This window comes from Protobothrops mucrosquamatus, unplaced genomic scaffold (assembly GCF_001527695.2).
Source record: "Protobothrops mucrosquamatus isolate PMUCROS unplaced genomic scaffold, P.Mucros_1.0 scaffold_294, whole genome shotgun sequence".
In the NCBI taxonomy this organism is placed as follows: Eukaryota; Metazoa; Chordata; class Lepidosauria; order Squamata; family Viperidae; genus Protobothrops; species Protobothrops mucrosquamatus.
Genome location: NW_015386370.1, coordinates 2,713,826 through 2,732,649, shown reverse-complemented (window position 1 = coordinate 2,732,649; position 18,824 = coordinate 2,713,826). Strand labels below are relative to the sequence as shown.

Genomic DNA, 18,824 nt, shown 5'->3' with positions numbered 1-18,824 from the left:
ACGAAACACTTAAAAGGACTTTCAGGCATGTTTTCTCCTAAAAGCATTTATTAATGTTACAGATATGTCAGCACAGCATGGTGGAATGCTTAGATCTGCTTCTCTTCCGTTATGCCTAATATTCCAAACCTTTTCCACTCCCTTATTGTAAGGTCATGGTTCACATCTTCCAATCAACTTGGAAGATGTGATTTACTTCTGGTTTCTTTCTCCCGGGCTATCCCTATGCTCCTCCCTCTTTCCCAGTTGCTGGTTTAACTATATATATATACCAGACAGTTCTGCACATTGTCAAAGCAAGAATATACAGTATTTGCAGCGTTGACACAAGCGCTTTCATACGCACAATGCCCGGATGTCCCTCATGCAGAGAGGACAAGACTCTAGACCTCAGTGAGGCAGGGATAACTACTCTACTACCTCATAACAGGCACCCCTTAAATGTAGACAGTTTGTGCCTCCTTTGCCAGAAGTTTTGAAACGCAGCATCTGGACACGTGTCAGGCCATCCTGACAACACCCATGTCAGCACGCATGTAAGCGTGTGATCAGTGACAGTTTCTGCAGCCACATCCCTAGCATTGAGGGGAGATTCAGGCAGCTCCTGAATAGAGAGAATATTAACAGCAGGGGCAGGATCTGCCTCTATTTGTGAGAGAGGTAGCCTACTGAGGCCATCTGGATGGCCCATTTCTTTCCCAGGTTTGTGAATAAGTGTGTAGTCATATGCTGACAGGAAAATGGACCACCTCAGCATACGTGGGGATATGATGTGTGGGGTTTGTTTGGTCGTTGTAAACAAACCCAGCAATGGCTTGTGGTCTGTATAGACCATGAAGTGGCGGCCATATAAGAAATCATGGAATTTCTTTATGCCAGCCACTATGGCCAAAGCTTCTCTGTCAATCTGAGCGTAATTCCACTCTGTAGATGACAGAGTCCTTGAGTAGTAAGCCACAGGGACTTGTGTCCCGTCAGCCTTCAGGTGACTGAGTACTACACCCACCCCATAAGGGGATGCATCACAAGCGATGCACACAGGCAGTTGCTCGTTAAAATGTGCTAATACAACATTTGATGAGAGCAAGGCCTTGACCTCTTTAAAACTCCTGTCATGGACCTTAGTCCACTGCCAAGGAACTTGCTTATCTAAGAGCCGGTGTAATGGCTCAGCCATTGTAGCCTTATGGGGAAGAAAAGCATGATAGAAGTTGAGAAGTCCCAAGAAAGAATGAAGCTTACTTTTAGACTTGGGACTTGGGGCCTCCTGAATGGCCTTCAGTTTGGATTCTGCAGGGTGGATGCCTTGAGCATCTATTTTAAAACCTAAAAATTCTGTGGAAGTAACTCCAATTTTGCATTTGTCTTTTTTCAATTTGAGGCCCGCTTGGCGGAACCTCAGCAACACAGCCCGTAACCTGTCAGCCAAATTCTGTGATGACTCCCCTGCGATGAGAACATCATCGAAGTACGGGCAAATCCCCGGAATACCCCTGAGCGTGTGCTCCATGACGCTCTGAAATATGCCAGGAGCAACATTCACCCCCAATTGTAACCTTTTTACCTTAAAAGCACCCCTAAGGGTCACTATTGTTTGGGCCTCAGCAGTTGCCTCATCACCAGATAGCTGTTGATAGCCCTGTGCTAAATCAAGCTTTGCAAACAGCTTTCCCCTTTGAGGGAGGCCAGAATATGACTCACTACTGGTACAGGATATGCATGCTGTTGCAAAGCTTTATTCAAAGTACATGTATAGTCCGTGCAAATTCGGACTTCCCCATTAGCCTTTAAAGGCGTTACAATGGGGGTTTCCCATGGACTTGAGTCCACAGGTTCCAAGATGCCCTGCTGGAGCAGCTTGTCCAGCTCAGCATCAATCTTGCCCTTGAGGCCGAAGGGCACCCTCCTAGGCTTAATCCTAACCGGTGTGATGTTTGGGTCTAACCGCAGGGCAATGTGAGGCCCCTTGTATGAACCAAGCTCTGAACTAAACACATCCACAAACTCTCTGCAGACTTCTGCAATTCCTGGAGTTTGCAGGCTGTGTAGGCCAGTTACCTGGATTCCCAGGGCCTCGAATCAATCGAGTCCAATTAGACTTGTACGATCACCCCCAACAACCACCACATCTAATAGGCCTTGGAAAGCCTTACACTGCATTTTGAGCATGGCTTCTCCAAGTACATTAACCCTTGAATTTTGAAAGTCAGTAAGCATTAAGTTCGATGGCCTGAGTTTGACTCGAAGGCCACTACTGCTGCAAATTTTTTTAAAGGTATTGTGTGAAATGATCGATAGAGCGGACCCGGTATCCAGCTCCATCGATAAGGGAATCCCTTGTAATTTCACATCAATGTGAAGTTTCTGTTTAAGTGGCTTGAGTGTCCCTGTCTGCAAAATGCTTCTACGCGACGCGCAGAAACCCACCCTGTGTTGGCTGGGGACCCTGGTACCTTTCTAAAGGAATTCTTCCCTAGGTTGCACCTGCTGGCGACCCAAACAAACGGTGGCAATGTGGCCTTGCTTACCACATGCTCGGCAAATGGTGGAGCGGAACTGGCAGTCCATGCACTTGTGGCGTTCTTCGCAACCGAGACACTGAAGGGCTGCTGGGGCCTTGTCTGGTTTCTCTCGTGGCCTTCTTACCACAGGCTGGTGAAGTCTGTCCACCTCCTCTTCAGGATCCAGGTCTGGAACCTCTTGAGCGACCTCTTGATGGACAGTCGCGATGGCTGGAGCGTTTCTGGCAAGCCGCAAGGCCTTCACAGCGCCGCCTGCTACTTCTTCAGCTACAACTTCGCGCAAGACATCTTGGAAAGTGACTTCAGCTTTAGCAAAGATTTTTTGTTGCAGCGCTCTGCTTCTAAGGCCGCAGACGAAGCGGTCTCATAAGCATTCTTCCAGGTCCTTGAATTCACAAGGCCTGGCAGCTTGTCTCAAGGCAGCGATGAATTCTGCGGCAGACTCACCTGGCTTCTGGTCCCTCTGCTCAAAAGCATGCCTCCATGCAATTACAGACAGTTTGGGATGGAAGTGATCCTTCAGCATGTTTTTTAAATCTATGTAGGTGACAGACTCCAGCGGTGCAGGGACTACCAGGTTTTTGGCCACGTCGAAGGTGTCCTGACCGCAGACGCACAGCAGGGTTGCCGCTTTCAGGCCGTTTTCCCGGACCTGGTTAACCCTTAGGTAATTTTCTACCCGGGCCACATAGGAGTTCCAGCGCTCCGGGTGAGAAATGTCGAATTCTGACAAGCATCCTATCTTCGACATCTTCAGCTTTGGAATGCCTTGCTGCAAGCCTTCATTGGGGAAAGGGCCCGTTTGCCAAGCTCACCTCCAGTGATGCTGTACTGGCAGGTGAGTGCAGAGCTAGACGCCGACTTCCCAGGCTTCAGGATCTTCAGATGAGGCTTACCCTCTTCTTATTGCCTTCTTCCTTGCAGCGATCCCACCCTCGTTGCCACTTTTATGTTTTGGAGTTCGCGGCATTGAAGCAAGAGACATGTTGTCATCAAGTACATTCTTTATTCGTTCCTCAACTCAACTTGCAACCAAGCAGGCATGCAGGCCTTTTATAGTCTCCCAAACCCCAGGCAGTCCAGCCAATAGGGAAGAACCTTTTTTCATGCCTTGCGCACGCGCACAAGTCCGGCGCCAGCCAGTCTGGTCCCGGGCAGCTTTATGGTTGCTCGGGACCGTTTGCAACATTTCTGGGCCTGCTGAAATGCTTCAGCAGGCCCAGGACACAACAATTATCATAATGGATTCTGGCACTATAGAAATAGGACAGCCAAGTAAATAAGTTAGCAGGGTTGCAAGCCATCCCAATTCCTTCCTTAGATTGTAGAACCACTGTAGCCTTAAAAGCTAAAACCAGCTTATATGGTAAGGATCATAATATGTATATATTAAAATCCAATTCTGTGGGTTTTAGAAGCAGCATTGGAAATATTTTTCTAGTCATCTTAAACCAAACTTCTTCTTATTGCTGTTGTTAAAATAATAATGCTTATCATTTAATACAGCATGCCTGGCTGAGGAATTCTGGGAGTTGAAGTCCACAAGTCATAAAAGGGCCAAGTTTGAAGACCCTGATTTAATATCTGCTAAAGTAAAACAAAAAAAGAGGAGATTTTAGGTGAAATTAGAAACTGATTAGGAAAACATCCAGAGGATTTGATTTGATTTGATAGTCCACTGTTTGTGCCTGCAAGAAATTGTTAAATAAGTAAATTTCTGCATACCCATCCATATATCCCTTACCTTTGTTATCCTGTTGTGCATCTCACGGACTTTGTCAGGCCTCTCTTCTATATATTTTCTTAACAACAGAGTCTCACACTCCACCAGTTTACAGAATCCATGGTTAGAACAGAGTGAAGCACATGTTCTCCTCACCAACCGCCTTGCTTTTTCAAATGGTATTATGAATTTATCCCATTGCTGAAGTCTGGCAAACCTAAAAGATAAACTCACATGTTAGGTAGAAGGAGAATCAACCCTTCCCTTGTGAGATGTACAGAAACATGAGTTTTCAGAATGAAAGGAAATTGAGGCCAAAAATGTATAATCTTTATACTATCGTCTCCTTTCATATTTAAGGTTATTTAGAAATCTAATTATTTTATCAAAAAACCAACTAATATTGGAAAAAAAGAAATGGATGATGGAAGTTGATAGGAATGTGATTTATAAGACAGAGAATTAGAATTACATACACTTTACATTGGTAACATTGGTCCTTGGAAATCCACTACAGGTTTTTTTTTGTCACACCATACAAAAAGTTCCAGCTAGCCCAATCATTCATTTAATTAAATTCAGTTAAACAACTTACTATCAGATGCCAAGATTTACTTAATTTGGTATACAACAGTGGGTGTAGATTGAAGTGTGTTTCTGATTCTTTGGCTCTTCATGACTTAAAAATCACAAGAGATAAGAAGTATTTAGGCAGAGAATTAATTTCCTTTCTATATCAGTCCTTTATGACTCTTTCACAGAAAATCCTGTTTCTGTTTAAAATATGTTTCACTAATCATTGCTCAGGTCAGAAGAAGATTCAGATACACACATCCATAGAGAACAATGCCGCCTCCAACAGTAACACTGAGTTCCAGGAAGCCAGGGATCAACCTATAAATTTCTATCTTACAATATAAAAAGGGAAACTATCACATCATATAATAGCATTACAAAAAATTAGTTACCAAATTGCCAGAGAAGAATACAAGCTCAACATGATGTTGTTTTGAGACATAAGGATGCAGTTTGTTTCATTAGCGAGAATAAAATCCTGGCAGTACTTAAATGGCTTAAAACAAAATCCTGGGGGGAGGGGAAAAAGTATCATTAAGCATGTATCACTGGCTATGATTCCAGTCATAGTTGAATATGTCCAAATGTTCAATAGCACATAGTAGATAACATATATCAACAGTATTAAGATTTGCATCATTTGAAGAAAAACTCAGTCAAATAACTCCATTGTTCATGGAATCTAGGAATATTGTATGGATAGCAAATATCAGCAGATCTGCAATGCCTATTTGGCAGTATCTTAATATCGCTAGGCACATAGAGGAAGAACCATGTTTAGAATTGGGATCTTGATAATAGGTCAGGAAAAAATAATAATTAAATATATAAAGCTGTACTGTTGGAGCCTAAACATGGCTGAAAATTATCTTGCATCATTCCTTATTTTATAACCCCTTGTTAACCTGAACATATTCAATCTTGACAAGGTTAAAGTTGCCCCCAATAAAACTATTACTTGCCCTAACCCTAGTACAGGGGTGTCAAACTCGCAACATCACGTGACGTGTCGTGACATATCACAACTTTTTTGCCATTGCCGGCAATGGGGTGGGCGCGGTTTCGCTATGATGCATCCAGCCCATAGGCCAGCAGTTTGACACCCCTGCCCTAGTACAACAACAAAAGATACAAAAAGTCAAAGATCAAAAAAGAGAAAGGGATGAAAATGCCATGTTCTGCTGAAGAAAATCTTTATTAATGAGGCCTGAGAAGTTTTCAATGTTTGCTCTTCAAAAATATCTGTCAGAAATATTTGGATCTGATTAATAAAGCTTTTCTTCTAACATCGGGTCTTTTTGTCTTTCTTTCTGCTCATGGTTCAAGTCATGCCATGGGATAGAAATACTGTGAGACATCCTAATTTACCATAAATGTCAAAAGAGAAAAGTTCTCCTAGAACAGTGATGGTGAACCTTTTAGAGATTGAGTGCCCAAACCACAACCCAAAACTCAGTTATTTATCGCAAAGTGCCAGGGCCGCATCAGCATTGTGGTGCCCTCAGGGGGGCATGGGGGTGTGGCCCACTGGGTGGGCATGGCTCCAGTTGTCATGGCAGACTGGGTGGGTGTGGCTGGGGTGGGCATGGCCACCTTGATGTTGCTCATGGGGGGGCACCTGTGGGGGCCAGGCAGGGTTGGAGGAGATCCAGGAGGTCTCTGGTGGGTGGGCGGTGGGCAGGAGGCCCAGCATAGATGGGGGAGAGGCACGCAATCCTAGCTAGGACTGGGGGGCCATGGTGCCGATGGGGATCTGGCTTTCCCTGCTCGGGGTGGCCTTTAGCTTGCTGGCTGTGGGCGTGCTCCACCTCTACTCGAGCTTGCTAGCTGGCAGCTTTGCCTCCTTTGTGCTGGGTTGGGCAGCCGCTCCGGGCAGTGGCGGCCTACTGGACCTGTGCAAGCTGCTGGCAGCAGCAGCGTGCGTGCCCATAGAGAGAGCTCTGAGTGCCGCCTCTGGTACGCGTGCCATAGGTTCGCCACCACTGTCCTAGAATGACTATTAGTATTTCATGTTGGTGTCCTTTTATTTTCAAAATATTCCTGATGGTAATCATTTTGGCTAATTTGTTAATGTTAAAATGAACTTTCTTTAACCTTTCTATATTTGCACAAAGTCTTTACTGTTAAAATAATATGTAACCTTACTATTAAAGTTACATATTCAGGTGATATCTCACCTGAAATTATATTTTCCAAGTTTATCCTATGTCTAAGAAGTAAAGCTTTCTTCAAATCAATCTGAACTCTGGTATATATGTGTTATATAGACATGATCAGGACTTGGTTACATTACTGGCTATTGGGTAGAACTGGTTAGCAGGTGGTTGTCAAATTACAATTTGGATTCAGAAAAGGCAGTTCATTTCCTTAATATATTTTTTTCTGATTATATATTAATGTTAATTTTGATAGTGATTTACCTTCTAGGGTTAGGAGGAATATTTAATAACATAAATTATGTTTAAATTTAATGATGGTATAAGTGATTGGGTATTTTATCACGTTATTGTCTGTCTTTTAATTATTGTACAGACACACTGCCATGACAACATTTTGTTGAAAGGTAGATATAATTGTTTTTAATGTCTTTTTCTTACTTCAAACCTGCATTTTAGATACTGCGTAAAGGACTCTGCACTTACCAGCATAAAGTATAATGTTCAGGCAGCCTGAAATGAAGAGGGACTGTCCAATGATATTGTCATCTCGAAAGGTGAGATCTTCTAGGCAACTCAACACTTGCACAGAATCTTGATATCTAAGAAGAAGCAGGAGGAAACATCTCTATGCAGTGCAAGAACCTGGTTCCCAAAAGGGTTGTCTTGATTTGTTGTGAAAACTTGGTAACTGTGTATGTGCCTGAGGATGACAGCAGTGTAAGCATTATATATAAACATGGACCCTCTAAGAACTTATTGTTAATTGTTATTGGTAGATTTGTGGTTTGTGCTGAGAATAAAAAAAAACACATGAAATGGATGACTATATAAATTTGGCAATGAAATATATAAAATATATTGGCCAGACTGTTCATTCACATACAGAAGGTTTATTTCTCTATATATATATGTAATGTAAGTATGTAAAAACATTCTCTAATGTGTGCATGACTTACATAGGTAGTTTACATTATATACATATTTGCATGGGTATTGAAATATTTCATGTACATTATCCACAATTTAAGCAACATAAGAAATATATTTAATCTTGAAGACATATTTGGCTTGGAGAAGTATATTGGTGTTACATATCAAAGTGGGCAAACTGCATCCATGCAACATGTGTGTTGTTTGTACATGCCTGGAATCACACTAAAAACACACCAAGAGGAATAGTCCTTCACTATAATAAAGTTTAAAACAGCTTCCACTGATATCAGTAAAAACTATTTTGAAGTTTCACTACAGAGTAGAGAAAATGTTTGAAGAAAGGTTGCCCAAACACTCTCTTCCTCAATAGAGGCTCTCTCCTATACACAGACAAATGTTTTCACTGAGAAGTTAAAACACTTTGACACCCATTAATACTTAAGCTCTTGCTTTTCCTGACCTAGTGACAACCATGATTCTTTTTCTAGTTTTTGAAGCTCGACAGATGGATTTGTAATTGACTGACCAACCACACTCAGCGAGTAGTCTTCAATGGAACTACATTGACATGGAAGGAAATATGCAGTGGGGTACCCCAAGGTTTGGTCTTGGGCCCAGTACTCTTTAACATCTTCATAATGATATAAATTAGGGGTCTTCAAGCTTGGCCCTTTTATGACTTGTGGACTTCAACTCCCAGAATTCATCAGCCAGGCGTGCCAGGCCAAGTTTGAAGACCCCTGATCTAGATGATAGGATAGAAGGGGAACTCATCAAATATGTAGATGGCATCAAACTGGAGGGAATAGCCAACACTTTAGAAGATAGGCTCAAGACCCAGAAGGATCTTGGCAGACTTGAACATTGGGCCCTATCCAGTAGAGGTGAGAAAAGTAAGATCCTGTGCTTAGACAGGAAAAATAAAATGCACAGTTTAGAACAGGCAGTCCCTCGCTTAACAGTAATAACTGTGACAGGGATCTAAGTGTTCTAATGGAACACCACTTAATTATGAGCCAACAGAGTGCTGCAACTGCCAGGATGCATCAACAGAGTGATAGCATCAAGACAATGAGAAGTGATAGTACCAATTTACACCGCATTGGTGAAACCACATTTGGAATATTGCATTAGTTCTGGTCACCATGATAGAAAAAAGAGACCCTGGAAAGTGTGCAGAGAAGAGCAACAAAGATGATAATGGGTCTGGAGGCTAAACCATGTGATGGTTGAGGGAGCTATTTGTCTAGTCTATCAAAGAAAAGGATCAGGGCAGAGATAACTGTCTTCCAATACTTAAAATGCTGTCATAGAGAAGAGGGGATTGACTTATTCTCTAGGACATCAGAGGCCAGGACAAGAAATAATGGTGGAAGCTTGTTAAAGAGAGATCCTACCTAGAAGTAAGGACACATTTTCTGACAAAGCAATTAATCAATTATTAATTAATCAGCTTGTTTCCTGGGGTTGCAGGTATTCTATCACTGGAGGTTTACAAAAATAGATGGGACAAGCATTTGACTGGGATGTATAAAGTTCCTGCCATGAGCAGGGGACTGGACTAGAAGACATCCGAGATACCTTCCAGCCCTATGATTCTAAGGACAAAGTGAAGGAATTGTGACAGTGATGGCTAGAAGAGGGGTGGAACTAAGGAACAGAAAGTCAAAAGCTAGAACTGATATGCTATAGATAGTAATGTCATCATACTTAAGAAAGCATGTCTGTCAGACTACTGTGCTCTCTGCTGAACTTGCATTGTGAGAACTATTCAGCTTTGAGACTGCAAACTATATTTTTTCTGATTTTTATTCTTTTATCTTGCAAAAGAGAAATACTAATCTTTATATCTGAATTTTAATATTATAGAAAGAAAGAAATAATATAAGCTTTAACTGTAATTTTCTAAAGAACAAGGAATTATTTTGTGGGATCAACTTTGGCCATCCCATCTGAAATAGAAAGCTCTTTTTATAGTAATTTAGTTAAATTTTCTAGGATTTCTCTTTTTCATATAATTTTTTTATTTAGGCATACTTGTTCATTATTTTACTAAACCTGGAGGAAGAGGGAAATCATTTTTAGGACCTAAGCCAAAGCATAAACCTCATGACAATCAACCAGGTGGTAAATAACAGACAAAGAAGAAAACAATAAACAAAGCAATGTAGTCATTCCATACATTGCAGGAATATCGGAAACCAGGAGGATATTCACTCAATACATCATATGTGCATGCTTCAAACCAAGAATACACTAAGACAAAAGCTTGCCCACCCTAAGGATAAAACACCCAGATACAAACTGAACATGGTATATGCAGTACAATGTAGTGAGCTATGTGCAGGTCAACTACTTCATAAATGCATGGCACAGCACAGGAGAACAAACCCATCAGGAAAAAAATTCAGCAGTTCATCTGCATTTAAAAAACAAAGGGCACACTTTCAAAGGCAGCAAAGTCCACATTTTGGACAGAGAGGACCACTGGTTTGAAAGACGGGTCAAAGAGGCCATATTGAGCTATGAACCCTACTGTCTTTAGACACCATAGTGCTGCTAGCTTGCCAACAGTTATGGGGGAATGGGAAGGAACAGTTTGGGATTCACAGGTGCTCCCTATAAGTGTGAGAGCTGAAACCGTTGAGAGAATGTTTTGATGGCCTGAAGTTTCTTCTCATAACAATTGCTGGAAGATTTATTGGACAAATTGACCTGAACTGTTAGAGAGGGAAGGAAAAGTTTTATTCTTTTAATTATCTGTTTCCTGCCATTGCTTCAGAGTTAGTTTCATTCTACCTTGATGGATTGATCATGCCTAATAAAGTTAACATTGGAGTTCACAATGCCTCTGGTGTTTTTCTTAGTTGGGCTTTTCAGCTGGAATATGACAGGCCATCTATGTCAAAATTGAACAACCCTCTCTCAACAGAGGGTGAGGGATATGACATTATCAATCTCCAGTCTACAACATATTCCTTTCAACAGTTCCAAGAAGGCTCCACACCCATTTGCACTACTCAGGTGACCCTGATGACACAGATAAACCTCCAGGTGGCCTCAACGATTCTCTAAAAGAATGCAAATGACCAGCTGCCTGCAAGGAGTATAAAAATCCTTCCATTCCCCACCATCCAGTCAGAGCTGAAGAAGCTTCTTGGAAGAGAAGCGAAACATCTTCAAAGAAAAACAAGAAAGTCCAGTTGCCTCATGAAAAAGCATCTTTGGGAGTCCAGCCTATCGAAAACAGTATCATAAAAGACAGGATAGGAATACAAAATAGGCAAGGAAATGATAAAGAACACCTATCCTCTCTAGATGTATTCAAATCACCAGGACACATGAATTATATTCCAGGGTTCTGAAGGAGCTGGCAGACACAATCTCAGAACTACTGAACCAAATCTTTCAAAGCTCCTTGAGCACTAGGAACTACCATAGGATTGTAAAAGAGTCAATGTGGTTTCAGGAAACCACAAACCAGTCAGCCTGATATCAATACCTGAGGAAATCCTGGAAAAGATATCAAGCAAAGGATCTGCAAACATCTAGAAATGGGCAAAGCTATTACTAAAAGCCAACATGGGTTTGATAAAACTGATCATGCCAAAGAAATCTTATTGCATTCTTTGACAAACTGACTATTAGTGGATCAGTGAAATACTGTGGATATTGTTTATTTAACTTCAGCAAGACATTTGACAAAGTAGACCACAGCCTACTTCTTGAAAAGAAAAATCTGAGATAGTGTCAGAATCCAATTATATTTCATTTTAGCTACTTACTCTTATAAAAACCCATTTCTTACTCTCTCTGGATTCTGTCATACTACGAAAGGGGAGGAGGATAAGCAAGGGGTTTTTATGACTCTCACTTCCTTCATTAAACTACAAAGTGAGTAGATGTAGATTCTCATCAAGAGGACTGACCATAACAATATGGCCATCGCCTTTCATCTACTCTCTCTGAAGTCTCCCTTTTGCCAGCAGTGAGGGAAAAGGGGGGAACAATGCAACCCCTAGGATCTGGGAAAAGAGAGGATGAGTGATCATCGTCCGGAAGAACTGTGGGGTGGGGGCTGCTTGTGAACACTTTAAAACATTGAAGGATGGGAGAGAATTCCCCAGATCCTGTCTAGCATGCCTGCAATCATTTTCTCTTAATAAAGATGCCTGTTGGAAGAGACATTCCAAGAGTTCAGTCTTCTTAAGATGTAAAGTGAGGTGGGTTCTTACAGATAGCATTATCACGCAATGGATTCATAATTGGATGACCAATTGCACTCAGTGTGTAATCCTTAATGTAACTATACGTACATAGAGGGAAGTATGCAGTGGAGTACCCGAAAGTCTTAGGGCCAGTATTCATTAACAACTTTGTAAATGATTTAGATGAGGGAATACAAGGGGAACTCATCAAATTTGCAGATGACACCAAGCTGGAGGGAATAGCCAATACTTTAGAAAATAGGCTCAAGACCCAGAAAGATCTTGGCAGACTTGAACACTGGGCCCTATCCAATAAGATGCAGTTCAGTAGTGAAAAAAGTAAGGTCCTGTGTTTAGGCAGGAAAAACCAAATGCACAGTATAGAATAGGCAGTCTCTGGCTCAACAGTAGTATCTATGAGAGGGATTTTGGAGTACTAGGGGACAATCATTTAAATATGAGCCAGCAGTATGCTGCAGCTGCCAAAAAAGCCAATGTATCAACAGAGGGATAGTATGAACATCCTCTTTTTGTCCATCTTTTCAGTTATCATACTGATGTATTCTCGTTGTGTTCTTTTCATTGTTTTTGTTGTTCTATTATTTTACACGCTTCTGTTTACACTTTTCATTTTTTTTATTGTTGTAAGCCACCTAGATTAGCCCCATGGTAAGATAAGTGGCAAATAAATTTAACAAATAATAATGGGAAGTGTTAGTACTGCTTTATATTGCACCAGTAAGACTGTACTTGGAATATGCATCCAATTTTGGTCACGATATAAAACTCTAGAAAGAATACAGAGAAGAGCAACAAAGACGATTAGGGGACTGGAAACCAAAGCTTGCTGTCTGGGTTGCAGGAGCTGGGTATGTCTAGTCTCATGAATAGAAGGATGGGGTGACATGATAGCAGTCTTCCAATACTGGGGGGAACTGTCACAGAGAAGAGAGGGTCAACCTATTCTTCAAAGCACCTAAGGGCAAGACATGAAGTAACAGAAGGAAGCTTATCAAAGAGTGGTCCTACCTAGACTTAAGGAGAAACTTCTTGCTAATCAGTCAACCGGCTTGCCTCCAGAAGTTGTTGGTGCTCCGTCACTGGAAGTTAAATAAGAGAGATAGGACAGCCATTTCTCCAGAATGGTATAGGGGTTTCTGCTAGAACAGAGGGTTAGACTAGAAGACCTTCAAGGTCCCTTCCAACTCTATTATTCTATATTCTATAAATAGACTGCTACATATGAAGGAAACAGTTCAAGGGAAAAGGATGTTTTAAAAATAAACAGGATGAGTGCACCAAAACCAAAAAACAAACTGTGAATTTCTGCCGGAACGACAACATGCCCATATATGGTAGTATGTTGGAAACCTGAGCAGACAAGGACACAGATAATGTATTCCATTTAGGCACTTCTGATAGATTGTGACCTCTGCGGGCCTTTCCAATGGGACCAAAAGGGAAGGGAAATGGGGCATTGCGATAGGATGTATAAAAATGACTGCTCAACGTGGCTCGCGTGTGGTCTGTTGCTTGAGAATTTCCTGCGTGAAGTCTTGACTCAGATCCACTGCGCTTTGCAAACAGCTCTTTTTCTTTTCTTTGTAAGCAATAAATTTCATTTTCTTTGCAACCCAATTAATGGATTTAATTTGTTTTTAAATTCATGCACAACAGTTTTGGCGCCCAGCAGGTGGGGCTAGAGGAACATTCATTTCTGGATCCCAGAGAACGTGGAGATGATATCGGAAGGCATGCCCCATTGAGTTCGATGGTCTGATCTCGAACTTCAGGGACCGAGGTCTGGAATTGACACTCAGCTTCCACGGACCCAAATAGAGGTTGCTAGGAAAATGATGAAAGGAGGGATCAGTGAATTACTGGCCTCAGTGACTGGGTAACTTCGTGCACGAACCTAGGTGAGTTATCTGGGGTAAACCAGAGGAAATAACTGCCTAGGCAGTCGGGTGGAGGACTGGGAAGGACTGTGTGAATCTGAGATCTGTGAGAGGAGTGCTTGAGATGCCCCAAGAACCATAGGGTTGCAAGGCAAAGTGAGTGCGGACTCTTGAATACCTGATTTCCATACCTCTGAGAGGAGATTGGTAGGGAAAAAGAGAAAGCGGCTTGGTGAAGTGAATCGTGGTCTCATTAGATTGGTAAGAATAAAAGAACAGTACGGTAAACCAGTATGGAGAATTCAGGAGGATCCCAAAAGAAGAAATGTGTAAAAAAAATAAGAAAGAACCCCAAATTGAACATTGATCCGGGAAGTCCATTAGGAATCCTGCTGGCCAATTGGGGAAAAAACCCCTATAATAAGATCATTATTAAGTTGAATCTGACCAAAGAAGATATTGTAAATTTGTGTTGTTTTATTTGGTGGGAAGATGAGAGAATAGAATGGCCGCATATGGGAATTACTGACTATTTTGCGTGCCAACACTTGTATGAATATGTTAAACAAAAATAATGCAAGTCCTTAGACAATGAATTAGATCATGCCTTAATTTGGATCCCTGATAAGTGGGCAGGAATAGTGGGACCAGTGTATACCATGGTTTATTTGAACAAAGGGGAAGAGGAAGTAATGGAAATAGAGGAGGAGGACAGTATCGATATCTAAATGGAAGAGGTAGAGGAAGTTTTGGAACGGGATTCAGAGAAAGAGCATGTTTTGAGTGTGGACAGAAAGGACACTTTAAGAAAGATTGTCCATATGTGCAGAAGGATCAGCAAGTGTATACATTAATGGAGGAAGATGAAAGTCAATTTTAGGGGTGTCGGGCAATTCACGTTAAGGTCCCACGATGAGCCCTTGATAAATTTAGAAGTGGGATCTGATAGAGAAGAGATAGTTTTTTTAGTGGATACTGGAGCAGAGTGCACCTCTGTGTCCACCTTAAGCCCTCAAATACAACTAAGTGAACAAACAATTAGAGTATCAGGAGTAAAAAGGGAAGGATTTCAAGTGCAAAAGTTAGAATCATTGTTATGGTTCCGGCTAATGAAACACTTCAAAGAACTTCCAGGCATTGATTTTCCTAAAAGTAATTTATTGTTACAAAATGTCAGCACAGGCACAACAAAGTTGATGCTAAGATCTAAAATTCTCTTTCTCTGAGCAATTAATTTACCAGCATGTTCCCTCCCTAAATTTGCTGTCATATATCATGTTCTCCTATCAGGTGGAAGGGCAGAGGTTCTCTTCCGGTCTCTTTCCGCCAGCAGTCCCATCTTTCTCCTCCCCCCCCCACCATCATCTGAATTAACTCTAAAAATACCAGACAGTTCTGCATATTTTGTCAAAGCAAGAATATACAGTATTTGCAGCATTGACAAATGCTTACAAGAAAGACAGATCTTGTAATGTAAACAAAGCATATGTTAATGACTAGTTTTCAGTTTGTTGGGATGTTTCACATGAAACCGTTTGACCAATCTGTCAGCTTTCACTTCACTGGATTTCACCCAGGTGGCTTCAGACAATGGGTATCCCTTCCATTGTACTAGGTATTGCAATTTCCCTTTAAAAATTCTAGAGTCAAGAATATGTTTTACTTCATAGTGGGTCTGTCCCGCAACTATGAGGGGCCCAGGTGCCTTCTTTGGAGGAGGTCTTAAAGTGGAGTCCCGATAATGGAAAACTGGGTGAATTTTCCCTAAAAGTCTAGAAAGTCTAGAAAGTTTTAGTTCTACTGTGACCGGGTTGATGATCCTTACTATGGGGAAAGGCCCCAAGAATTTTGGTCCCAATTTCTTGCTGGGCAATTTGAGGCGTAGATATTTAGTTGACAAATAAACCTTTTCCCCAACTTGGAATGTTCTTTGGGGAGCCCTCTTTTTATCAGCCTGCTTTTTATAGGTTTCAAAAGTCTTTTTTAAAGCAGTTTTTGCGTTTCTCCAAACTTCTTCCCACCCCCTCACCCACTGGTCAAGTGTCTGGGAAGTGGAGGGCATCTGAGGATATTCAGGTATTGGGCTGAACTCTTTTCCTGTGGCCATTCTGAAAGGTGTGTAGCCGGTGCTGCTGTGCACAGAATTATTGTACGCCACCTCCGCAAAAGGGAGGAGATCAGTCCAGTTCGTCTGTTGGTAAGAAACGTAGCATCTAAGATATTGCTCTACCATTTTGTTAGCGACTTCTGCAGCCCCATTGGTGGCTGGATGAAAAGCAGATGATAAGCCTTGAGATGATCCAATTAATGTAAGGAAACTTCTCCAAAACTTCACTGTGAACTGCACCCCCCCTGTCCGAAATTATTCGCTTAGGGGCGCCATGCAACCGGTAGATATGTTTCAGGAACAATTTGGTCAGGCGTTGGGCAGATGGAAGTTCTTTGCAGGCGATGAAATGAGTCTGCTTTAAGAACAGGTCTATTACAGTCCAGATGACAGTATTTCCACTACTTTCAGGTAGGTCTACTATAAAGTCCATAGCTATTTCTTCCCATGGTTGAGAAGGGTCTGCCACGGGTTGCAGTAACCCAGGGATTTTCCCTGGGATTCTTTTCATTGTGGCACATACAGTACAACTTTTTACATAGTTTTCCACATCCCTTTTCAGCCCCGGCCACCAAAATTGCCGGCGGGTGAGGTGTAAGGTTTTCAAATATCCAAAGTGTCCAGCCTGTTTTACATTGTGGCTGTGTTTGAGAGCATTAAGACGGAGGTCTTCTGGAAAATATAGCTTCCCCCCTTTGTAAGCCAAGCCATCCCTGCACGTTAGGGAGGTTTGATTATCTTTGAACCATTGGTCGGTGAGGAGCTCTCGTTTTATTTTCTTTACTCCAGAGTCCTCAGGATTGGGGACCCTGCAAAGGTGTAAGTTGAGCGGCAGTTTGTGGATTGGGAATAATTACCTCATTAACCTCCTCTCGTTCGCTTTTGTATTGGGGTAACCGGGATAGCGCATCAGCTAGGAAGTTCTTTCCTCCTGGTATGTATTTTAGAGTGAAGTTGAAGCTGTTAAAGTACTGTGCCCACCATACTTGCTTTGGGGATAATTTGCGGGGAGTTTTCAGTGCTTCTAGATTTTTGTGATCTGTCCATACCTCAAATGGCACCTTGCTCCCTTCTAGATAGTGTCGCCAGTTTAATAGTGCCCATCTAATCGCGAAGGCCTCTTTCTCCCAGATTGCCCATCTCCGCTCACTCTCAGTAAATTTCTTAGAGGTGTAGGCACAGGGTTGCAGGATCCCATTTTTGTTCTTTTGCAGTAACACAGCTCCAACTGCCACATCACTGGCGTCGGCTTGGATCACAAAGTGTTCTCCTAGGCAGGGGTGCTTTAGCACCGGTTCAGCAGCAAATAGTCTCTTTAAGTTTAAATTCTCAATAGCTGTTTGACAGCCCATTGTCCATGCTAGTGGTTGGCCCGGTCGTGGCTTCCCTCCTCCTTTGCCTGTTTTGAGTAGTTCTGTAAGGGGTAGGGCAATCTCGGCAAAAGAGGGGATGAATTGCCGATAAAAGTTGGCAAAACCCAGAAAGCTCAGGAGCTGTTTGCGAGTCTTTGGGGGCTGCCATTCGATTATAGCTTTCACCTTGGCTTGATCCATTTCAATACCCTCGTTGGAAATTCTGTAGCCAAGATAATCTAATCGGGTTTGGTGAAATTCACATTTCGACAATTTGGCATAAAGCTTGGCATTCAATAGTTTTTTTAACACTTCTCTCACCAACTTTATGTGATCAGTCATATTCGTGCTATATATCAGGATATCATCAAGATACACCAAAACCCCTTTGTACAAGTGATCATGTAGAACTTCATTAATCAACTGCATAAATACAGCTGAGGGCCCCTGTAGTCCAAATGGCATGACTTTGAATTGATAGCTCCCCATAGGACAGTTGAAGGCAGTTTGCCACTCGTCTCCCTCTTTTATTCTCACCCGGTAATATGCCTCTCTCAGGTCTAATTTAGTAAAGACACTCCCCTTAGCCAGATGGGTTAATAAATCCTTTAGGAGGGGGAGGGGGTATTTATTTTCCACACTTACAGTGTTGAGACCCTTATAGTCTATGCAGAGACAAAGAGACCCATCTTTTTTCTTTTTGAACAACACAGGGGCTCCCACGGTAGATTTGGCCCGTTCGATGAACCCCCTCACTAGGTTTTTGTTCACGTATTGCTGCATGTCCTCCATTTCAAAGGGGGACATAGCATACATTCTTGGTTGTGGGAGTTTGGCTCCTGGCACCAGTTCGATGGAGCAGTCATTGGGTCTGTGAGAGGGTAGGGCATCACATTCTTTTTCACTAAATGCCTCCGCCAGATCCCAGTATTCGTTAGGGATGACTGGTTCGCCTGTAGGCAGTGAGGCGGCCATGTGCGCTTGCTCATTGGATGGCCTAAGATGCCCTGCAACATCTGTTGAATCAATGGGGGGATTAGGTCCTATAGGTAGTCTTACAGTTCTCATTCCTTTCTCCCACCAGATAAATGGCTTCCATTTGTCCAACCAGGCTAGCCCTAGGATCACAGTCTCAGTCATTTTTGGAGCCACTAGGAAGCGAATAAACTCCCAGTGCGCACCTATTTCTAGGTGTAAGGGCTCAGTTACTTGTGTGACAAGAGTCCCTCCCATGAGGGAGCCATCAGCTTGTTCAAATCTCACAGGTTTGGAAAGCTGTTTTGCCCGTATGCCCATCTTCATGGCAAATGGCAGACTAATAATGCAACGGGTGCATCCAGAATCAA

The 18,824-nt window shown here is 42.2% G+C and overlaps 1 protein-coding gene across 1 annotated transcript in view; it reads right to left on the bottom strand.

Annotated features, from left to right (window-relative positions):
- ADCY10 (adenylate cyclase 10) overlaps nt 1–18,824 on the bottom strand; it is a 220,727-nt gene that overhangs the window by 25,755 nt on the left and 176,148 nt on the right. Inside the window, 3 exon segments of the mRNA XM_029287319.1 lie at nt 4,267–4,462; nt 5,214–5,331; nt 7,464–7,579. Of these exon segments, the coding sequence (XP_029143152.1) occupies nt 4,267–4,462; nt 5,214–5,331; nt 7,464–7,579 (430 nt within the window).